Source organism: Suncus etruscus, chromosome 11 (genome assembly GCF_024139225.1).
Source record: "Suncus etruscus isolate mSunEtr1 chromosome 11, mSunEtr1.pri.cur, whole genome shotgun sequence".
In the NCBI taxonomy this organism is placed as follows: Eukaryota; Metazoa; Chordata; class Mammalia; order Eulipotyphla; family Soricidae; genus Suncus; species Suncus etruscus.
The window spans coordinates 60761098-60783358 of record NC_064858.1 but is presented as its reverse complement, the minus strand read 5'-3'; the positions used below and the strand labels follow the sequence as shown (position 1 = coordinate 60783358).

Here is a 22261-nt window from a genome sequence, read left to right as displayed (position 1 = left end):
AGCTTAGAGCAGAAATTAATGAAGTGGAAAACCAAAGAACAATTTAGAAGATCAATGAAAGCAAAAGTTGGTTCTTTGAAAAAATCAACAAGAACAGTAAACCACTAGCAAAGCACAAAGAAAGGGAGAGAGAGAAATTTAACAAACTGAATTAGAAATGGAAAGTGGGAGATTGCTTCAGATACTAATAGATTCAAAGGGTAATCAGAGACTACTCAGAGAAACTCTATGCCACAAACTGAGAACCTGGAAGAAATAAATAAATTCTTGGACTTTATAATCTTCCACGGTTGAATCTGGATGAAATAGCATATCTAACCAGGCCCGTCACTATTGAGGAAATAAAAATGGTAATCAAAAACAAAAGCCCAGGCCCAGATGGATTCACTAACGAATTCTTTCAAACCTTTTAAGAGCACCAATACTTTTCAGTCTCTTTCAGGAAATTGAAGAAACAGAATCACTTCCAAATAGTTTTTATGATGCTAACTAACATCACCTTGATATGAAGACCAGACAGATGCTAAAAAAAATAACAGAAAACACCAACAAAAACAAACTACAGACCATACCCTGATGAATACAGATGCAAAGATCCTCAACAAAATCTTAGCAAATAGGATATAATGCCTCATCAAAAAGGTCATACATCATGACCAAATAGGTTTCATTCCAAAGGTGCAAGGATGCTTTAACATCGCAAATCAATCAACATAATACACCATATCAACAAAATAAAAAATATCATATCAATAGATGCAAAGAAAGCATTCACTAATGTTCAACATCCATTCATGAAAATAAATCTCTCAACAAGATGGGAATGGAAGGAACTTTTCTCAGTATAATTAAACCTATCCAGGACAGACCCGGGTTCAGTTCCTGGCAATCCATGTGGTCTCCTGAGCCTGCCAGGAGAGATTTCTGAGTTCCAAGCCAGGAGTAACCTCTGAGCACTACTGGGTGTGGGGCCCCCCCTCCCCCCAAATAAAAGGACTTTTCAAAGGAAAACAAGAATTGGAACACTTGAAAAATCCTTACTGAGGACTGGGAAGCTGATATGGGTGGTAAGACACAGCTCTGGTTTGGTCCTGGCACCACTTTATGCTACTCTGAGCACTACCATGGTAACAGAGCACCCCAAATGGTCCCCTGAGCAACTCCCAGTTAGGACTCAGAAACCTCCAGTAAACTCCACTCTCCTAAAAGAACAACTCTTACATGTAAAGCACAATAATAGCTGCAAGAACACTAATACAATCTTTTTTTTTGGGGGGGGGGCACACCTAGTGGTGCTCAGGAGTTACTCCTGTATCTACACTCAGGAATTACTCCTGGTTTTTTTTTTTTTTTTTCCTTGTTTTTTTCTTAGGAATTACTTCTGTTGGTTCTCAGAGGACTATATCGGATGCTGGGGAATCAAACCTAGCTTAGCTATGCGCCAGGCAAGGATGCTACTTGCTATACTACCCAGTCTAGTATTAGTTCTGCCCAATACCAATTATTTGAGAAGTCAAGTAACAAGTGTTCTAGAAAAAAAATTGCATTTGAAACAAAAAACAGTAATACCATTTGTAAATCTACCTTTTTGAGAGTTTTTTAACTGGCTAATTGGTTTTTTGTTTTGGTTTGGTTTTTGGGCCACAGCCGGCAGTGCTTGGGTTGCTCGTGGCTTTACACTTGGAACTACTTCTGGCAATGCTCAGAGGACCATATGCGATCCCAGAGACTGAACCCCGGTCAAGTTGTACAAGGCAACCTGCTGTATTATCTCACCCCTGGCTAATTGTTTTAATTTCCTTTTTTGATAATTAGTGTGTTCAAACATTTATTTTTATCAGCCATTTAATTTCCTCTCTTGTATGTGATAGTGTGTATTTTTGTTTATTGAAATCTTATTTTTATTATGTATTTTATGGAGTTTTTAATATTAAGGATGTTAGTCCTTTGTTCTTTGTCTTTTAATTTTTTAAATATGTATTTTGTCCTCCAAATTCTTGTTTGGATGTAAAGCTACTTAAATTTTTTTAATGCTTTAAATGTTGGTGTTTACTCATATTGTTTTTGCCTTTAGAAGGTTATATTCAATTTATGCTTGAAAGCAAGAGTTATCAATTTATTTTTCCTACCTTTTAATGTTTGCCAAGATTTTCACTCTTTGATTCTCGTGGGGTATGATTTGCAGTAGAGGTGGCAGGGAATCTTTTTTTTTTTTTTTTTTTCCGGGCCACACCCGTTTGATGGTCAGGGGTTACTCCTGGCTATGCACTCAGGAATTGCCCTTGGCTTGGGGGGACCGTATGGGACTTGGGGGATCGAACCGAGGTCCTTCCTCGGTTAGCGCTTGCAAGGCAGACACCTTACCTCTAGCGGAGGTGGCAGGGAATCTTAATGAATGTTCTTTCTTTAGAGCTAACCAGTGTTACTTAGATTCAGACAGCGAGCCTGTCAGGTTTGGTCCCAATTGGTACCAGATTATAGTGTGTTTGGATCACTGGTCTTGTTGGAAGTAGGCATGTGAAGGAGTACTGAAGATGTAAAAGGTGGAAGACAGGCTTGGGGGCACTGTGCCTTTGAAGTTTGGTTAAAATGTTAAAATATGTAATCAGCACTTCAAGTGATGGTAGAGCTTCAGGCGTGACTGTATCCAGGGTTACTAGGTGACCTCACTCTTGTCATTATGGCCTCTTTTCTAGGTTTCTTGCAGTGGTCTTTCATTTGGTTTATATCCTCTTAGGTTAATAAAGCAGCCAGAAACTTCCTTGATTGGGCTGATCAGGTTCACTTTGGCTTTAGTAAAAGAGGGTATTGGTTTGATGGGGCCCATGCCTGCCACACTGTGTTGGTGCTATGAATGCAGGTGTCTAGTTTGGTAGACTCAGATAACTGATCTCCTGAGGTTGCCAATAAGTCCTTCCTGAGTTCATGCTGTCTGAATGTTGGCAAAACTTCCTGGAGGGAAAATGTGTGGTGGTCAGGGCTTGTTTTTGTTTTTGAGCCACACACAGTGGACTATCAATCCCAAACTAGGTGTGGTAGCTAGATTAGGTTCTGCTGCTGTGAGGGACACTACCACAAACCAGGGACTTACGCAGACAACCCTGGCCATAGCTGGATTCTCAGAGCTGACATATTTTCTGTTGTGGCCTTCAGGCAACAGAGTCTTAATGCTGGCCAGTTTCCATCTTTTGGTGTCTCCACAGCATGTTTCTATGATGTATTCACAGGGATGGAGCATGCAACCTGGTCTGTCTACACACTTGGCACTTTCAGCTTTAGAGATGGGGCTGAGGGAGGATTGAAGCCCTCCCCATGTGCCCAGAAGGGGAGATGGGCTGAATGCAAGTGAGCAAGCAAGTGACAGTGTTGGTCACATTGGGCCAGCTCAGACACCAGAGTTTACTGCTTTCCCCCCACAGGCCATCTTTGGGATCTTAGGTTGTCAGGCCTCTTTTAGCCCTCTTCTTTTTGGTTGTGTTAGAGGCAAACCGGTAGTGCTTAGTGTTTATTCCCATTTCTTCACTCAGGGATCACTCCTGGTTCAGGGGACCTTATGTGATGTCAAGGATTGAATCCATGTCAGCCATGTGCAAGGCAAACTTCTTATCCTATTTCTATGGCCCCAATCCTTCCTGTCTTTATCTCACTACTTTCCCGGGGAAGGCTGAGAGAAAGAATGTAGTCAGTCAACTTGGTCAACTTCTGCAACATTTAGGACTGAGTGATCAGTTGTCCCTCTAGGGACTTTAGGAATATTACTAGACACGATTTGTGCCCTGGGTTCCTAGACAGCTATGTCTCACCCTCTGTCATGTTCTAGATCTTTCTTAAGGGACAGTCACTGGACATTAAAAACCAGCTACAGGAGACAAGTTACTTGGCAGAGATTGCATTTCCCAAGCTCAGATCTTTATTTTTGTTCTACCTTTTTCTTTTTTTGTTTTGTTTTTGGGCCACACTAGTGGTGTTCAGGGCTTACTCCTGGTTCTGTGCTCAGAAATCGCCCCTGGCAGGCTTGGGGGACCATATGCGATGCTGGGGATCAAACCCGGGTCCATCCCAGGTCGGTCGCATGCAAGGCAAACCCTCTATCACTGGGCTATCACTCTGGCCCCTCCAAGCTCAGATCTTTCGATTTTAAAAACATTTCTTTGAGGAGCTGAGTGGTAGAACACCTGCCATACTCGCATGAAGCTGCAAGTTTACTATGGCCTCATTTTGAGTGGGATCCCTGGGGCATTGCTTATGGGATCCCCAGGGCCACCATAAAGTGGTCAGTCTCCCATGCACCCCATCAGGTGTGTGTGAGCACCACAGCCAGGACGAAACCTTCCTCCTGCCACAGCAACAAAGGGAAGAAGAGAAGAAAAATGTCCTGGGACAGGTAGGAAAAGTTTATTGTTAATTGTTTTTATTTTTATTTTTTTATATTTTTTGGCTGTTGGGTCACACCTGGCAGTGCTCAGGGGTTACTCCTGGCTATGCTCAGAAATCGCTGCTGGCAGGCTCGGGGGACCATATGGGATGCCGGGATTTGAACCACCATCCGCATGCAAGGCAAATGTCTTACCTCTGTGCTATCTCTCCAGCCTGTTAATTGTTTTTAAATCGAGACTCTGATTTACAAAGTTATTCATAGTTGAGTTTCAGGCATACTATTTTCCAACACCAATGCCATCACCATTGTATAGAGATTTCCCTACACCATGTCCCCAGTTTCTCTCCCCAAGCCTGTCTCCCTGAGAGGCACATTTTTTTTTTTTTTTTTTTATTGTTTAAAAAACCTTTTATTGAGGGGCCGGGTAGGTGGCGCTGGAGGTAAGGTGTCTGCCTTGCAAGCGCTAGCCAAGGAAGGACCGCGGTTCGATCCCCTGGCGTCCCATATGGTCCCCCCAAGCCAGGGGCGATTTCTGAGCACATAGCCAGGAGTAACCCCTGAGCGTCAAACGGGTGTGGCCCAAAAAAATAAAAAAACTTTTATTGAGACCATTGTGAATTACATATTCTTTTTTTTTTTTTTTTTGGTTTTTGGGTCACACCCGGCGGTGCTCAGGGGTTACTGCTGGCTGTCTGCTCAGAAATAGTTCCTGGCAGGCACGGGGGACCATATGGGACACCGGGATTCAAACCAACCACCTTAGGTTCTGGATCGGCTGCTTGCAAGGCAAACACCGCTGTGCTATCTCTCCGGGCCCGTGAATTACATATTCTTCATAGTTGTATTTTAGGCATATAGTGACAGTGAATTATGGCCATTCCCACCACCAGTGTTGACCTCCCACCACTAAAGTTCCCAGCATGCATACCATACCACCACCTTTTGCCCCCTCATCTACCAGTGTAACAGGTCCATTTTAAGCGTACTATTTTCAGATTACTTTTTGTTTAATAAAACATGGTTTTGCAAAGCTTTTCATAGTATAATTTTTCAGGCATTTAAAGTTCCAACACCATTCCTACCATTCCCTCTACCATTGTCCCATTTTTCTGCCTATATAAAAATTATTTTATATTGCTTGTTAGAACTAAGTTGCTAATGGTGTTATTAAAAATACTTAAGTAAAGGAAAATTTGTGAAAATTGTATCTCACAATGGAGTCATTTATGAGGATTTACCAAGACATTTGTTGCTAGTTTAACAATCTATGTTGTTTTTATTTATTGATATTATTTGACTTCTATATTACTTTCCCATTGAACTTGGTGTGCTCCTACTAGGGTGTCAATGTTGAGGAATTTGGAATCTATAGATTCCAGAACCTATAGAACTGGACTAATCACCTTACATAGTGGGGTACAGGTGTGGCTGCTAGAGCTACCAGAAATATACAGGGGCAGGTGGTGGGTGAATAGAGGAAGCTGCTTGCTCCTACCTACTCTTTTTTTAATTTATATTAATTTTTATTTTTAATTATGAGAACAAAGATGCAAAGAAAGAGGACAAGGTAAAGTTACAGTGGAAGGACAATCACCCATAAACAGAATTCTCAGTAGTCCCATTGCTGATATCTGAACTTTGAACTTTCAGCCAAAGAACATTAAGAAAAATAAAACAGAACCCATGTACAATTACTTTGTCCCTCAAGTCCCCAGACTGTAGTACATAATATTTCTTATCAGCACACCAAGCAATCCGAAGACATAAAACTTATATAACTCCTTAAACATTGAAAGCAAAGTACTTTTTTACATTTCTATGCACATGTATATTAGTTTAAGTTAACCTCAAAAGTTTAAGTGGGTTGTTTTTCTTAAGGATTAGAGTCAAAGGAGCACAGTAAAAACGGTGTTAGAGTGGCGATTATTGTTTGCATAGGCCCACCAAAATATGAGGGACATGGAAAGAAAAAAGACATGGAAAGGAGACCCTATCCCTGAAGTTTCCTGGCATAAGACCAACTCTAGGCTCCAGGCAAACTAGTTTGTCCAATCCAGGTCATTGTCTGTAGTGCCAATACACTTTTATTTTTCACAGTCTCTGTTGTTGGTATCATGTTTCTGTATTAAAGATCCTGGAATCTGCATATCCTATATTGCAGTCAGGATGGTGCAGAGCGTCCTCTCGTTTCACCTCACAATTAAAGGGCAATGCAGAGAACCCTGTCCTGTAAGCAGGTCGTTGTTGTTGTCAAGTCTTCTTAGTGTTAAGGAAAATCTCTTTTGAGCAGGTCCATGTCAGAGCTGTGGTAGTGTCTTCCCTGGTAGAGGATTGCTTCCAGGTGTTGTTATAAAAAACCTTGGATGTTTTGTAGATAGCTTCCCTGGTTCAGGGGTGAATGGAGGATGTCCATTCTTCTGAGGCCTGTGCCAGGTCATTATATCAATGTTCAGGGTGTAAGGCCCCATTGCACTATGAGATGTGTTCCAATCTTTATTAGATAAGAACTTATTTGTATGTATAGTATTTTCCCATTTTAATGTGCCTATGCAAACAAGAACAATGCCACATGGCGTTATTGGTGCATATGGGGACCATAGAACAAGTCCAACAATCCCCATGACATGGTTCAATCATAAGCATTAAACTGAGGGACTCTTCCACCAGAATTCCTTATTGAACAGCTCACAAAGAGAAGACAAGATAAAAAGTCGGTAGAATTGTCATGGTAAAAAAATATTTAGAAAGAGTTATAGCTGTTAAAGAAAATACACATAAAATATTCAAAAGACATATGTGTCCATTTTATGTCTTTTGAAATAGTTGGGGGTTGTTAAATTCAATGCACGACTTTGTCTGTGATTAGAACTGTGTAGTTTTAACTGAAGTTAACTTTTTAACTGAAGTTAAAAAGGGTAAATGTGAGGTACTGATGGTTGGGGGTGGGAGAATTAAGGAGTAATAATGAGCTTTGTAGGGGTGTGCGAAAGGGCAGAATCTGTTGGGGCAGGAGGTCAGTCTTGGTGCCTAACAAACTGAAGAACTGAGGGAAAGAGGGTTACTTAAGGGGAAGATAACGAATCCGGATTGAGAGATGAGGGAGTAGAGGGGCTCTGGTGTGGAGGAGGGGAAATATTTCAGAGGGGTTATATACATTGTATAGATGAATTGTTTATGGATTAGGCTTGGCAGTCAGAGAGGACCACTGTATAGGAAGTCATGTCTACATATACAATGATTTTAGAGACCTATTTGAATATTATCCTCCAAATCTAGGGAATTCCATTTTTTTTCTAAAAACAGTCGAGAATTAAGAATATTTTTGAGTGTTGTTAAAAAGTATATATGTCGCACCCATGCGCTTTTGAAAATGAATAATAGTAAGAAGAGAATTCCTGAATGGGGTCCAGTCTGGGGTGGGGGGGATCTCAGTCCCCTGGACTAAGTGGTCATCCCAGGGGGCCTATGGCTAGCTGTCCTGCCCAGAGCCCCCAACATAGAGAGGCACATTTTAAAGTTGTGTTGTTACATGGATCTTATGTTTCAGATTTGCTGGCTCTGTGGTTCTGATATATGGCTATTTAACAGTGTTCCACCACCAGTTTGCTCAAGGTCCCTGCTACTTCATCATTTTATTTATTTATTTATTTATTTATTTATTTATTTATTTATTTATTTATTTATTTATTTATTTATTTTTGGGTCACACTGGCAGTGCTCAGGGGTTACTCCTGGCTTTACACTCAGAAATCGCTCCTGGCCGGCTCAGGGGACCATATGGGAAGCTGGGATTCGAACCACCATCCTTCTGCATGCAAGGCAAATGCCCTACCTCCATGCTATCTCTCTGGTCCTCATTTATTCTTAATTCTCTGCCTTCTTCACTTTAGTTTCTTTCCTTCACTATCCTTAACTCTATAATACATGGAGTATAATTTTTTTCTTGTGTTTTGGGGGGCACACCCAGAGATGCTCATGGCTTATTCCTGGCTCTTCTTTGAGGTGTCACTTGTTCCAGGGTTTGGAGGATCATATATGGTGTCAGGGATCGATTTCTGGTTAAACCCTTGAAAGATAAGTGCTCTACCTTCGTACTATCTCTCAAGCCCCTAATACCAAATATCTATTTTTTTTTTATACTCCTGATTTATTCACAGACACTGTGGCAAAAGTTAAACTTAAAGCAGGAAAGACATGTGTTGGTCCTGAGAAAGCAAGGCACCAAATGGTTGGTTACATGACTGTGGTTATTCCTCAGGAAACTCAGTGCAGAGTGAGTTGATCTCAACCATGTAATCTAGTAACTACACTTGAGACTCCCTCACTCAGCAAGTGAAAGCAGAGTCAGAGAGCCAAAACAGTGACCTGCCAAAACAGACAAACACACAAAAACATATAATTTTAACAATAATATATTAAACACATTTTGCATTTTGCCATTTTGAGTGAGGGTCAAAATCCTGCGGTGATGGTAAGGGTGTGCTGCGTCCTTCACACTAAGTACTAACAGCAAGATGTGACCCAACATGTGACACACGGGTCCCCCGCTCGCTGGCCCGTGCAGTTGTTTCCTAGGGATGGGAGACGGATGATGCAGCCTGGGGGCGGGACTATGCGCTCGGAGATCTCCTCAGAGGTCCCTCCTCAGAAGCAGCAGAACAAAATCCAAACTTGGCAAAGAGCCGCATTCATTTTGGCTGGGAGCTGCGTGTGACTCGAGAGCCGCGTGTTCACCACCCCTGGTCCAATAGAATGTTGTTGTTCAGCCTTTGACAGGAGGACACAGACAACTAAGTGAACAACACCTAGAGCCTTGATGACATTATACTTGGAATTTTTCCATTATAATTTTTCCATTATAATTAGAATTTTTCTCACGGCACACCAGACAATATCTCACGGCACACTAGTGTGTCGCGGCACAGTGGTTGAAAAACGCTGGTATAGGGTGTGCTCAGCACCTGATTCAGAGGGACAGCCCTGAGCATGGATCCTTTCTGTCCTTTATAGGTCCAGCTGCTGTCTTGGTCTTGCTGCTGTTCTCTGCTCGCTACTGCTACCCACTTTTTGGCTCTGCTTTGGGAAAGCATGTAACCCTGAATCTAAGTTTAGTCAAAGGTTCATTTGTTCTCAGAGCTTTACAGTGTTGAAAGCTCTTTTAATTGTCTGATGTTGGCTGTGTTTATTTTAAGAGATGGCATGTGAAATAGCCTGGCAGCTTTGGGAGAGGAAAGACCCTCGGTCATTTTCCATCTCCATTGTGGTTCATGGAGGGCTTCTGCTTGAGCCTTGAGTGGGAGAGAGACCTGGTGGCCTGCAGTGTTGAGGGATGGGGATGTCCTTGGGAACAGGTACTGCTGGGTGGTCACTATGTTAAGTGTTCCCCCCACTTTGTTTCAGGCTGAGGATGGCTTGTGGTCTTTTGCAGAAAATAGAGCATTTGTGAATCTCATCCCTTTCCCATACCCCAGGAGCCTCCCTGTTCACGGCTGCTTCCTTTTCCAGGAAGGAGTCACTTCCTGTGACTGGTCTGCTTTCAGCTCTCTGTACCTGTTACTGTTACATACCTGTTTCATGTATCATATATGTATCTGTATCATATATGCAGAACAAAAATCCCTGCGACCTAGGAAGCAGCAACTCATGAATAACTGGAATTGTTGGTGAATCTTTACTATGCGTATTTCAGTAGATTCAGCGACATCTAGGTGTCCTCTCCATCCCTCCATTATATTATTTTAGTCTTTAGGCCATCACCCAGTGATGCTCAGGGCTTACATGTTGTGCTTAGGGACCACATACGGTGCTAGGAATCAAACCAGATTGGCCACATGCAAGGCAAGTGCATTACTTGCATTATTATGCTAGCTTCCTTCCTTCCTTTATTCCTTCATACTTCATGAACCTGTGAATTCTGTCTGGGCCATAAAATCTTGGCATCAAGTTAGTTTAATAGTGCTACTTACCTGGGAACCTTGACTAGATCCCAGGAGCCAGGTTTTTGGAAATTTTCTGCAGAGTCTGTGTGTGCTTTTTCCTAGGGAAGACATTTTCCACCTCCCACCCCCCTCCCATCATGAGATACTGAAATAACACATTTAGGGAGAAAGAATTATTACTGAAAAGTGTCATACCGTTATATAAAAAATGGATTTTATTTTGGAAACTTTCCTGGTTTATGACAGGTTTTACTTTCAGAAATAAGCCCACAAAATGGCACCATTTAATTCAGTCTTTTAGGCAAGCATGTGGGGCAAGCCCTGTCAATTCTGTGTAAGAAGGGGTATAGGTACTTCCTTGGCAGTGTCAGCTATAGGGCTCTGCCTTTTGCTAGTGCTTTCAATCACCAAGTCATCAGATGTAACATGGTCTAGTCCATTTTCTTTAGTGAATGTCTTTATCATCTGAAACCCACATTACTGACAAGTACTCTTTTTTTCCCCCCAAGGAAAGTATCTTTTTTTTCTTTTCCTTTTTAATTAATATCTTTATTTAAAGGAAGCATCTTTTTTGTCGTCGAAGTGAATATTCTTTTTTTTTTTTACTTGGTCACACCTGGCAGTGCTCAGGGGTTACTTCTGGTTCTACGCTCAGAATTGCTCCTGGCAGGCTCGGGGGACCATATGGGATGTCAGGATTCAAACTACCATCCTTTTACATCCAAGTCAAATGCCTTACCTTCATGTTATCTCTCTGGCCCCTATATGCTTTTCTTTTGCGGGAGGGTGTTGGGAACACACCCAGGGATGCTCAGGGGGTTATTCCTGGCTCCACACTCAGGAATTACTCCTGGTGGACTCAGAGAACATATGGGTTTCTGGTAATTGAACTCAGGTCAGCTGCTTGCAAATCAAACACCCTACCTTTTGTACTATCTCTCTGATCCCAACAGCAAATATTCTTCTTAGTATCTGTTTTATTAAGACTGTTTACACACCTTGCAATTGATTTTTTTCTTACCACACTTAATAACTACTTTCAGCTTCACCTTCCTCAAGCTGCAGATAACATTGTTCTTCCTCCTGGGCTGTGGAGATGGCTCACAGGGCTGGAGTGTGTGACTGTGATTCCCAGCAATAGTTTCTCCTTAGCACTGCTGAGTGTGGCTATAGGTGTAGCTGCTTTTCTTCCCCCAGCCAAAAAAAACCTCAAAAGAGGAAAACATTTGCATCTTTCCTGAGAAGAACCATTGGTATCTATCTGCAGCCCTTCCCTCCCTCTGCATCCCCCAGTCCTAGGCAGTCTATATCTGTCCCTGTCCGCTGTAACAGGCCACCTTTGGGAGTAACTGACTGGGTCGCAGGGTCTCAGTGTCTCAGCCCAGCTCTCCTGCAGCATTGCTACTTACTCCTTTGCTTTAGAAACCACACTTTTCAAACACTTTTCCTGCTGTTGTCTGGAGGTGTTAGGCAGTTCACCTTCAAGTTCACTGAACCTGTACTCAGTAGATATTACTCTGTTAGTGGGCTTTCCAATGAGTTTTTCATTGTGACCAGCAAGTTTTTCAGTTCTATCATTTTAGTTTGCATTTTTCTCATTTCTAATCTCATTTTCTCTTGAGTCTTACTGGCTATCTGTTGCATGGTTTCTTTGAATTCCTTGAACATCCTCAACATCTCTTACCTAACATTTTTTATTAGAGAGGCTCTATAGGTGACTGATACTAGTTGGGTCTTCATTCAATAAACATGTCAGTGTTCTGCATTGCTTTTCCATTATGACTGTTGTAGGTTGGTTATGCTTTTCTGTATGTTTCAATGGGACTTGTGAGTTCCACTGGAAGATATGAACACCACTTCGCTCTTCTCATGACACTTATAAATGTCTCTTATGGGGCCAAAGTCATAGCACAGCAGGTAGGGCATTTGGCATATACAGTTTTTATCCCCGGCATCCCATATGGTCCCCTGAGTCTTCCAGGAGAAATTTCTTTTCTATTTTTTAAAATTAATTGAATTTTAATTAATTGATTTGCTTTCGGGTTTTGGGCCACACCTGGCAGTGCTCAAGGGTTACTCCTGGGCTCTGCACTCAGAAATTGCTCCTGGCAGGCTCAGGGGATCATATGGGATACCAGCAATTGAACCCAGGTCTGTCCTGGGTTGTCTACATGCAAGGCAAATGCCCTACTCCTGTGCTATCTTTCTGACTCCAGGAATAATTTCTTAGTGCAGAGCCAGGAGTAACTGTAGAGCACTGTCAGGCATGGTCCACCCCCCGCCCCCCCCCCCAAAAAAAAAAGAAATGGTCTCTTCTGAGTCACAAAGAGGACCCTCTATCTGGTCTGCCTTGTACCTTTTATTTTGTCTCATGTTTCATTTCCTCACCTTTGCTTCTAGAATTGGTTCCTTCAATCATGAGCAACTTGTTGAATCCTGATGCCATTTTCTCGAACAATGAAGTGAGCCTGTCGGACATTGAAATCTATGGTTTTGATTACGATTACACTTTGGTGTTTTACTCCAAGCACCTGCACACGCTGATCTTCAATGCTGCTCGGGACCTTCTCATCAATGAGCACCGGGTAAGTGCTCAGGACTCTGGCGTCCCTTTCTCATCTACCAGGCACATTCCAGCCACAAAGTGAAATTCTTCGAAGTGAGTAAAAGGCTTGGCTCCATGCCAGATGATGACTATTGTTCTTTTGTTTTGGGGGGAGAGGGTATACTTGGGACTGCTCAGGGCTTACTTCTGGCAGAGTTCTGGGGATCATAAGCATTGCTGAGGCTTAGACCTGGGTAAGTTGTGGCCAAAGCAAGAAATCCTTGTACTATCTTTATGGGTCACGCGCACACGAGGGTTTGGAGGGTTTGGGTCACACTTGATGGCTTTCAGGGTTACTCGTGGCTCTGTGCTTAGAAATCGCCCCTGGCAGGCTTGGGATACCATAATGGATGCTGGGGATCAAACTGATGTCCATCGGGGTTGGCTGTGTGCAAGGCAAATGCCCTTCCACGGTGCTATTACTCTGGTCCTTCTGGGTTATATTTTTGGAAAATATTTTTTTTCACAATTACTTTATTGAGATCTATTAAGTAAATTGAGCCTTTTTGAAATAGTCTCCCTATTTGTTTCTCATTTGTATCTCAATCATTTTCTGTTGGTATTTTCTCCTCCCCTTGGGGAGGGGCTTGAATTTGGATTTCAATGAACAAAAGTCAGGAGAGCTTAGCTGAGGCTGTCTTCTAGGCTTGGGTCCCATTTGTTGGAGTGACTGGCTTGTGGGTGAACAACTTGCAGTGTAAATTTTTTTGCCTGGTATTTTCTCAATAATCTGTGTGGATTACTTATTGCAGAGAATTGTTAACAAACCGTCTTTTCCTGTACTCCCTGGACAGGGTGTATAGGATATCCCTTTCCCTTTTGGGAACTTTGGGATAACCAAATCTCAACCCAACTCCCAAAGAATATCTCATTACAAATGGTGCCTGAACAATCTGCAGCTCAACCCTCATTAGTAATGAGAACATGTTCTCATGTTCTTGGAAATTCTCTACGAGAATGTTTAGATACCTGATGTGATTTATTTTTATTTATTTATTTTTTTTGTTTTTTGGGCCACACCCAGAGGTGCTCAGGTTACTCTTGGCTCTGTGTTCAGGAATCACTCCTGGCAGGCACAGGGGAACATATGGGATGCTGGGATTTGAACCACCATTGGTCCTGGGTCGGCCGCTTGCAGGGCAAACACTCTACTGCTGTGCTATCTCTCTGGCCCCTGATGTGGTTAATTAAATGGATCACTACTTTTTTTTTTTTTGTTTAATACAGATTGGTTCAGTTTTGTGTAAAGTTTTGGCTTTAGGTTGACTATGGTCCTCATTTCCTATAAAATTATACAATTACATTAATGTCTCTCCCATCCTATATATATCCTTTTTTTTTTTTTTTTGTTTTTTTTTGTTTTTTTTTTTTTGTTTTTTGGGCCACACTCGGCGGTGCTCAGGGATACTCCTGGCTAACTGCTCAGAAATAGCTCCTGGCAGGCACGGGGGACCATATGGGACACCGGGATTCGAACCAACCACCTTTGGTCCTGGATCGGCTGCTTGCAAGGCAAACGCCACTGTGCTATCTCTCTGGGCCCCTATATATATCCTTGATCGTTGCTAGAGTTTTGATGTTGGTGCATGTGATCCTGCTGAGCTTATGGATTGGTTGGCTATTAAGGGATAAAAGGATTAAAAATAGTGAATCTCAAAAAAAAATAGTGACTCCTTCCACTACAGAAAATAAGACCCTTTATTCTATGCAGACTACAAACCAAAGCCCTGGTTTTGAATTATGAGGTTCTTCTATACTATAGTATCAACCACCAGAGCTCAACCACCTGTACTGACTTCACAGGTGAACCCGAATCCTGTGCTTTATGCAGACGCCAACCCAAAGCCCAGGTTTAGAATCATGAGGTTCTACAGAGCATTGATCACTATTGCCCAACCACCTGTACTGACCCCATGGGTGAACTCGAATCCTGTGCTCATTACTTTATCAGAGGAATCTGATGATGATTTATTGAACCCACCTATCCTACCACAAACTCCTACTAGGGGTGATATGATTAATTGAGGCCTGTCCTCTATATCTGGAGGAATTGCTTTAGAATATGTACCCCTTGACATGAATGAAGCAACTCAGTTTAAAAAAATCATGTACAGGGGCCGGAGAGATAGCATGGAGGTAAGGCGTTTGCCTTTCATGCAGGAGGTCATCGGTTCGAATCCCGGCGCCCCATATGGTCCCCTGTGCCTGCCAGGAGCAATTTCTGAGCCTGGAGCCAGGAATAACCCCTGAGCACTGCCAGGTGTGACCCAAAAACCAAAAAAAAAAAAAAAAAAAAAAATCATGTACAGAATACAGCTCTTTATCACCTTATTGTGTGGTTATTAAAATATTGGTGTAGGTGGTCAATTTGGATTCTTTTTTTTTTTTTTTTTTGTGGTTTTTGGGTCACACCTGGCAGTGCTCAGGGGTTATTCCTGGCTCCAGGCTCAGAAATTGCTCCTGGCAGGCACAGGGGACCATATGGGACGCCGGGATTTGAACTGATGACCTTCTGCATGAAAGGCAAACACCTTACCTCCATGCTATCTCTCCGGCCCCCCAATTTGGATTCTTAATGATTATAAGACAGAGGTTAATATGTGCCTAACCACACCTCAATGTGTTCAGTGGGAAATGTTTTATGTGGAAGGAGTCAAAGCCAAGCTTTATAGTCCAGATATTATTAAAAACATGTTGTTGGAGTAACCTTATCATATGAAATGCTAATGGCAAAGAATCATTCTTCTATTCAAATGCAATCTACTTTGCCAAGAGAGGTATTGGACATTATTAAAATTTGGCTTTGAATGCCTGGGAAAGATAAATTCAATGGGGGCTAGAGCCATAGCATAGCGGTAGGGCATTTGCCTTGCATGCAGTCTAGAATGGACCTTAGCTCTATCCCTCGGAATCCCATATGGTCTGCTGAACCAGGAGCGATTTCTGAGCACATAGCCAGCAGTAACCTCTGAGCGTCACAGGGTGTGGCCCAAAAAGTAAAAAAAAAGGTTAATTCAATAACTGAATATTCAGAGAATTTTCTTAAAATTATCCAGGTCACTTTTGAGTCATATACAGATTTTTTTTTTAATGAGACATTATTGGGGAGTTGGTTTGAGATTTGGTTATCCCAAAGTTCCCAAAAGGGAAAGGATATCCCCTATTGAGGGAGTATAGGAGAAGATGGTTTGTTAACAATTCTCTGCAATAAGTAACCTACAGAGTATTGAGGAAATAGCAGGCAAGCTGTTCACCCACAAGCTAGTCGCTCCAACAAACGGAACCATAAACCTAGATGACAGCCCCAGCTCAGCTCTCCTGCCTTCCATTCATTGAAATCCAAATTCAAGCCCCTCCGCAAGGGGAGGGGAAAATACCAACAGAAAATTTTGATTGAGATATAAGTGAGATAAAAATGAGAAACAAATGGGGACTATTTCAAAAGGCCTCAATTTATTTAATATTTCACCCTTTTTAATTCTCTAAAAAAAAAAAAAAAAAAAAAAAAAGGAAAGTAAACAATAGGCCCCAAAAAGACAAGGGTAAAAGTACCAAACAAATAGCAATAATTTGCATTGGTGCATCAAAAAAAAAATGTAAAGAAAAAACTTTAGGCATCATAACAGGGTGTTCTTGAGTTTTTGGGCCACACCTGGTGTTGCTCAGGGGTTACTCCTGGCTATCTGCTCAGAAATAGCTCCTGGCAGGTACAGGGGACCATATGGGACACCGGGATTCGAACCAATCACCTTTGGTCCTGGATCGGCTGCTTGCAAGGCAAACACCACTGTGCTATCTCTCCGGGCCCAAAAAATATTTGTTTTCAATCAAGGCAAATCCAAAAGAAAATTCTATGAATAAAATAGGTATGAAAAATATTACTCGGGGCCGGGCGGTGGCGCTAAAGGTAAGGTGCCTGCGCTAGCCTTGGACGGACCACGGTTCGATCCCCCGCTGTCCCATATGGTCCCCCAAGCCAGGAGCAACTTCTGAGCACATAGCCAGGAGTAACCCCTGAGCGTTACCGGGTGTGGCCCAAAAAACCAAAAAAAAAAAAAAAAAAAAAAAAAATAAAAATATTACTCAAAATATTAAGTAAATTGAGGCCTTTTGAAATACTCTCCCCATTTGTTTCTCATTTGTATCTCATTTATTTTCTGTTGGTATTTTCCCCTTCGCTTGGGGAGAAACTTGATTTTGGATTTCAAATAATTAAAGTCAGAAGAGCTGAGCTGGGGCTGTCATCTAGGCTTGTGATTCCATTTGTCAGAGCAACTGGCTTGTGGGTGAACAGCTTGCAGTGTAAATTTTCTTGCCGGTATTTTCTCAATAATCTGTGTGGATTACTTATTGCAGAGAATTGTTAACAAATCATCTTTTCCTGTACTCCCTGGATAGGGTGTATAGGATATCCCTTTCTCTTTTGGGGAACTTAGGGATAACCAAATCTCAACCCAACTCCCAAACAACATCTCATTAGAGAGATCTTACTGACAGGTGGAAGGTTACACATGTTTGATGTAACAACTCTCTTGAGTTTGGCATAGGTTTGAGCTCCTTATATCCCAGAGTTCCTACCCATGCTGCTGTTACTGTGTGTGTGATCTACTCTAATAGCTGATGTACATAATATTGTTTTGTTTTGTTTTGATCCATACCCGGCTGTGCTCAGGCATTACTCCTGACTCTGTACTCAGGGATCACTCCTGGAGGTGCTCAGGGGACTATATGTTCAGGATGCTAGGGATCGAATTTGGGTCAACCTTATGCAAGGCAAATGCCCTGTCTGTGTAATTCTCACCGGCTCCCTGATAGTAGTGCAGTATTATTAGCTGCAGGCGCTGTGCACCGGATGACAGTTGCTATTCTTGACAGTTGTCCAGCTGTGTCTGACAGGAGATTGTCCCACAGTGTGCCAGCCTAAATGTGTGTGTGTGTGTGTGTGTGTGTGTGTGTGAGAGAGAGAGAGAGAGAGAGAGAGAGAGAGAGAGAGAGAGAGAGAGAGAGAGAGAGAGAGAGAGAGAGAGAGAGAGAGAGAGAGACAGACTGACTTTGGGTCCTGTGATACATACACATTGCATGGTGGCCCCATCAGCATCACCAGTCGGGAAGGGTATCTGAATGTCTCTTCGTGCATAGATGGGGTTTCTGCAAGAGGGAAGGAACACTCAGATCTAGTCTCATTGGAGGATCTGGTTAGAGTTCACCTGGCGGTGGTCATCTTGCCCAGAGTTCTTGGAGCAGTCTCTCTCCACAACTCCTGAAGGGCAGCTCTGTTGCTCTTTCAGAGCTTCATTGCATGGATTGGGGGGGGGGGGCATTCTGATCCCTAGGAGATTCTTCCATGGTTAGCATGGTTGCTTCAGGATTTCAGCAGCTACCACTCCTCCTCATTCCTTCATCCCTTCCCATGTGCCTGCCACCATGTGTGCACAGGATCCAAAGCAGAGGAGTGAGGATTCAGCGGAGGTGACCATGGACCATTCTTTCTGTCACGACTACCTTCTGGCATGGCATTTGTCACTGTGGAGCAATTAGCTGGGTCTGCAGTTCTGGACAGGCATTCTGGGACCAGCCTTTCTACCCCTACCCTCCAGGCTTCCTCTTTTTGCAGGCCATTATTATTATTATTTTTTTTCAGCTCTTTTCCCTGGTCTTCATTTCTGTTCTTTTCTCCCTCTTGGCTACCCTTCTTAGAGCCAGCACTGGTCTCCCTGCCTCCACCAATGGATGTTGAACTGGGAATGTCCCTTTTGTGCTGTAGTGTTGGTGGAATGAGAACAAAGTGCCTAGCGCAGAGAAAACAGTAAATGCTAACAGTTCAGACTATTTCTCAGCCCACAATCCTGCAATTAGATGTTTCTCTTTGCAATTGAGAAAGCTGAAGGACTTTTTTTTTTTTTGGTAGGGAAGAATGTGGTTAGATTTTTTTTTTTGGCTACACTCAGAAATACTCAGGACTTACCTCTGAATCTGTGCTTAGGGATCATTCCTGGCAGGACTTAGGGGACAATATGTAGTGCCAGGGATTGGATTGGTGTTGGCTATGTGCAGGGCAAATACCTCACTCACCCCTAGTATTATTTCTCCAGTCTTGAGGAAACAGGTTTATAGAGTTAAATTTATGGGCAGTCGAAAACAGAACCAGGGTTTGAACTCAGGACTATTTTCTTTTAATTTAAATTTATTTCTTAGAACTATTTTCAGGGTGCCTGCAGTGTTGAAGCTTTTTTAACCCAGCAGGTGGTGTGGGCGGGGCAAGCAAGGTTTTCCTTTACTGTCCTTTGCTTCTTTCTTGTATAGTTCAGAAGGAAATAAAACATTCATAAAAATGAAAACTTTATGAAGGTGAAAAATGCATGAAAGGTGGGAAAAAAGAAAGATACAGATAGATGGGGAAAATGATCATCTTTATGGTTACAGAAGCGTCTCAATTTAAGATCATTGAATTCATTCTCATTCTGTCTGTTGCTTTGATAAAAGAAATGTCATAACACTTAATTATATGAGGCATATTAATAGAGTCAGTTGTGCTAATTTGGATCTTTCTCTTGCTCTGATGAAGCAAAATAATTAATACAAGATGCATTGAGTTTGGTGTATTTCTCCTGCCAAGACAGAAATGTACTCATGGGAGTTGCAAGATCTTTTGGCTGTGTATTAATGAATGGAGCCAGAATTTTCAGTGTAGCATCTTCCCAAAAAGCAGTGTGAGAGTTTTCAACTTTACATAATGACCCTTTTTCTTTTCTTTTCACTTTGTTTTTGTTTTGGGGCCACAGTCCAGCTTTGGAGCTGCTTTCAGCTATGCTCTGGGGACTGTAAGCTACCGGATCACATCCTGGTCTTTCGCATCCAGAGATTCAGCTTAGTTTATTGGCTCTTACCAGCCCTTTTTATTTATTTTTAAATGAAAAAAAGGTATCTCCTTTACCATCGATTGCCCCATAGAAAACATTTGATCTATTATTTAAGTCTACTGGTTTATTTTTTATTTATTAATCATTTATATATTGCACATGAGTGAAATTACCAAATACTTTTCTCCTTTCTGACATGGTTAAATTTGTGTAGTCCCCTTGATTTTTTTCTACTTTGCTGCAAATGGCAAAATTTCATCTTTATTTATTTTATTTTATTAAGTCAATGTATTTATTTAAGCACCATGATTACAAATATGTTTGTAGTAGGGTTTTAGTTATAAAAAAGAACAACCCCTGGGGCCGGAGAGATAGCATGGAGGTAGGGCATTTGCCTTGCATACAGAAGGATGGTGGTTCAAATCCCAGCATGCCTGATGGTCCCCTGAGCCTGCCAGGAGAGATTTCTGAGTGCAGGGCCAGAAGTAGCCCCTGAGGGCCACTGGGTGTGACCCAAAAACAAAACAAAACAAAACAAAACAAAAAAAAAAGAGCAATCCCTTTATCAGTGCAACATTCCCACCACCAATGCCCCATCTTCCTTCTCTCTCATCCCTGCCTGTCTTCAAGACAGGCATTTTCTTTCACTCACTGCCATTGTCATGCTAGATATCAGTGTAGTTATTTCTCTAACTGAACTCACTCTATGTGGTAAGCTTTATACTGTGGCCTGGTACTTCCAGTCCTTAATTCTCTTGTCTCAGGGTATTATTATATTAATGTCTTTTATTTTTATCAAATTCCATAGATGAGTCTGTATCTATCTCTCTCCTTCTGTCTTATCGCACTCAACATAATAATTTTCATGTTCATCCATGTATAGGAAAATATCATCACTTCATTTTTTCTAACTGCTGCATAGTATTCCGTTGTATATATATATACTAGAGTTTCTTTAGCCACTCATCTGTTGTCAGGCTTCAAGGTTGTTTTCAGATTCTGGCTGTTGTAAATAGCGCTGCAATGAATGTAGGTGTACAGAAGGCATAATTGTGTTGTGTTTTAGTGTTCCTAGGGTATATCCCTAGGAGTGGTATAGCTGGATCATATGGGAGCTCAATTTCCAGTTTTTTGAGGAATCTCCATATTGTTTTCAATAAAGGCTGAACTAGATGGCATTAGCACCCGCAGTGAATAAGAGTTCCTTTTTCTTCACCTCCTGACACCTGTGCTGATTGTTCTTGTTCTTTGTGATGTGTGCCAATCTCTGTGGTGTGAGATGGTACCTCATTGTTGTTTTGATTTGCATCTCCCTGATGATTAGTGATGTAGAGCACTTTTTGCTGTGCTTTTTGGTCATTTGTATTTCTTCTTTGAGGAAGTGTCTGTTTGTTATTTCTTCCCATTTTTTTTATGGGGTTAGATGTTTTTTTCTAGTTAGGTTCTGTCAGTATCTTATATGTTTTCATTATTAATTCCTTATCTAATGGGTATTAGGTAAGCTTCATAAATTTTAAATAGTTTCTCCCATTCTGTGAGTGCCATTTTTATCCTAGTCACTATTTCCTTTGAGGTGCAGAAGCTTCTCAGCTTAATATAGTCCCACCTGTTTATCTCCGCTTCCACTTGTTTGGAGAGTTCTGTTTTTTCCTCGAAGATACCTTTAGTCTCAATGTCATGGAGTGTTTTACCTATGTGTTGTTCTATATTCCTTATGGTTTTGGGTCTGATATTCAGGTCTGTAATGCATTTGGATTTGAGCTTTGTGCATGACGTTAGATGAAGGTCTGAATTCGCTTTTTTGCATGTGGCTGACCAGGTGTCTCAACACAACTTGTTGAATAGGCTTTCCTTGCTCCATTTTACATTTATTGCCCCTTTATCAAATACTAATTGATTGTATGTCTGGGGAACATTCTCTGAATACTCAAGTCTATTCCACTGATCTGAGGGTCTGCCTTTATTCCAATAAATGACTATTGCTTTGTAATACAATTTAAAGTTGGGGAAAGTGCTGCCTCCCATATGTCTTTTCCCAAGACTTGCTCTAGCTATTCATAGATTTTTATTGCTCCAAATAAATTTCAGGAGTGTTTGACATTCTTTAGAGTTTGATAATTCCTTAGAGGAATTGCATTCTATCTGTACAATGCTTTGGGGAGTATTGCCATTTTAATGATGTTAATTCTCCCAATCCATGAGCAGTGTGTTGTTTCCATTTCATTGTGTCCTTTATTATTTCTTGAAGCTGAGTTTTTTTTAGTTGACTCAAAGGTACTTATATACTCCCAATATAAGCCGAGTGTTCTGGCACAAAATTTGTGTTGAAAAACCTGAACTCGGCTTATATTCGGGTCATACAAGTTATTTGATTTGGTGTGTAATCTCCAGTCATCTTCTGCCGTCTGCTGGAGGGGGCTGTTCTTCAACTCAGTCTACAAGTCATGGCTGAGCTGAAGAGGTAGGGGCTGAACTGAAC

General features: G+C 41.8%; 1 protein-coding gene across 2 annotated transcripts in view; it reads left to right on the top strand.

Annotated features, from left to right (window-relative positions):
- NT5DC3 (5'-nucleotidase domain containing 3) overlaps positions 1 to 22261 on the top strand; it is a 78147-nt gene that overhangs the window by 15611 nt on the left and 40275 nt on the right. For both annotated transcript variants that reach the window (XM_049783157.1, XM_049783158.1), the window contains exon 2: positions 12718 to 12902. In XM_049783157.1, coding sequence (XP_049639114.1) covers positions 12718 to 12902 — 185 coding nt within the window. The remainder of the gene's footprint in view (positions 1 to 12717; positions 12903 to 22261) is intronic.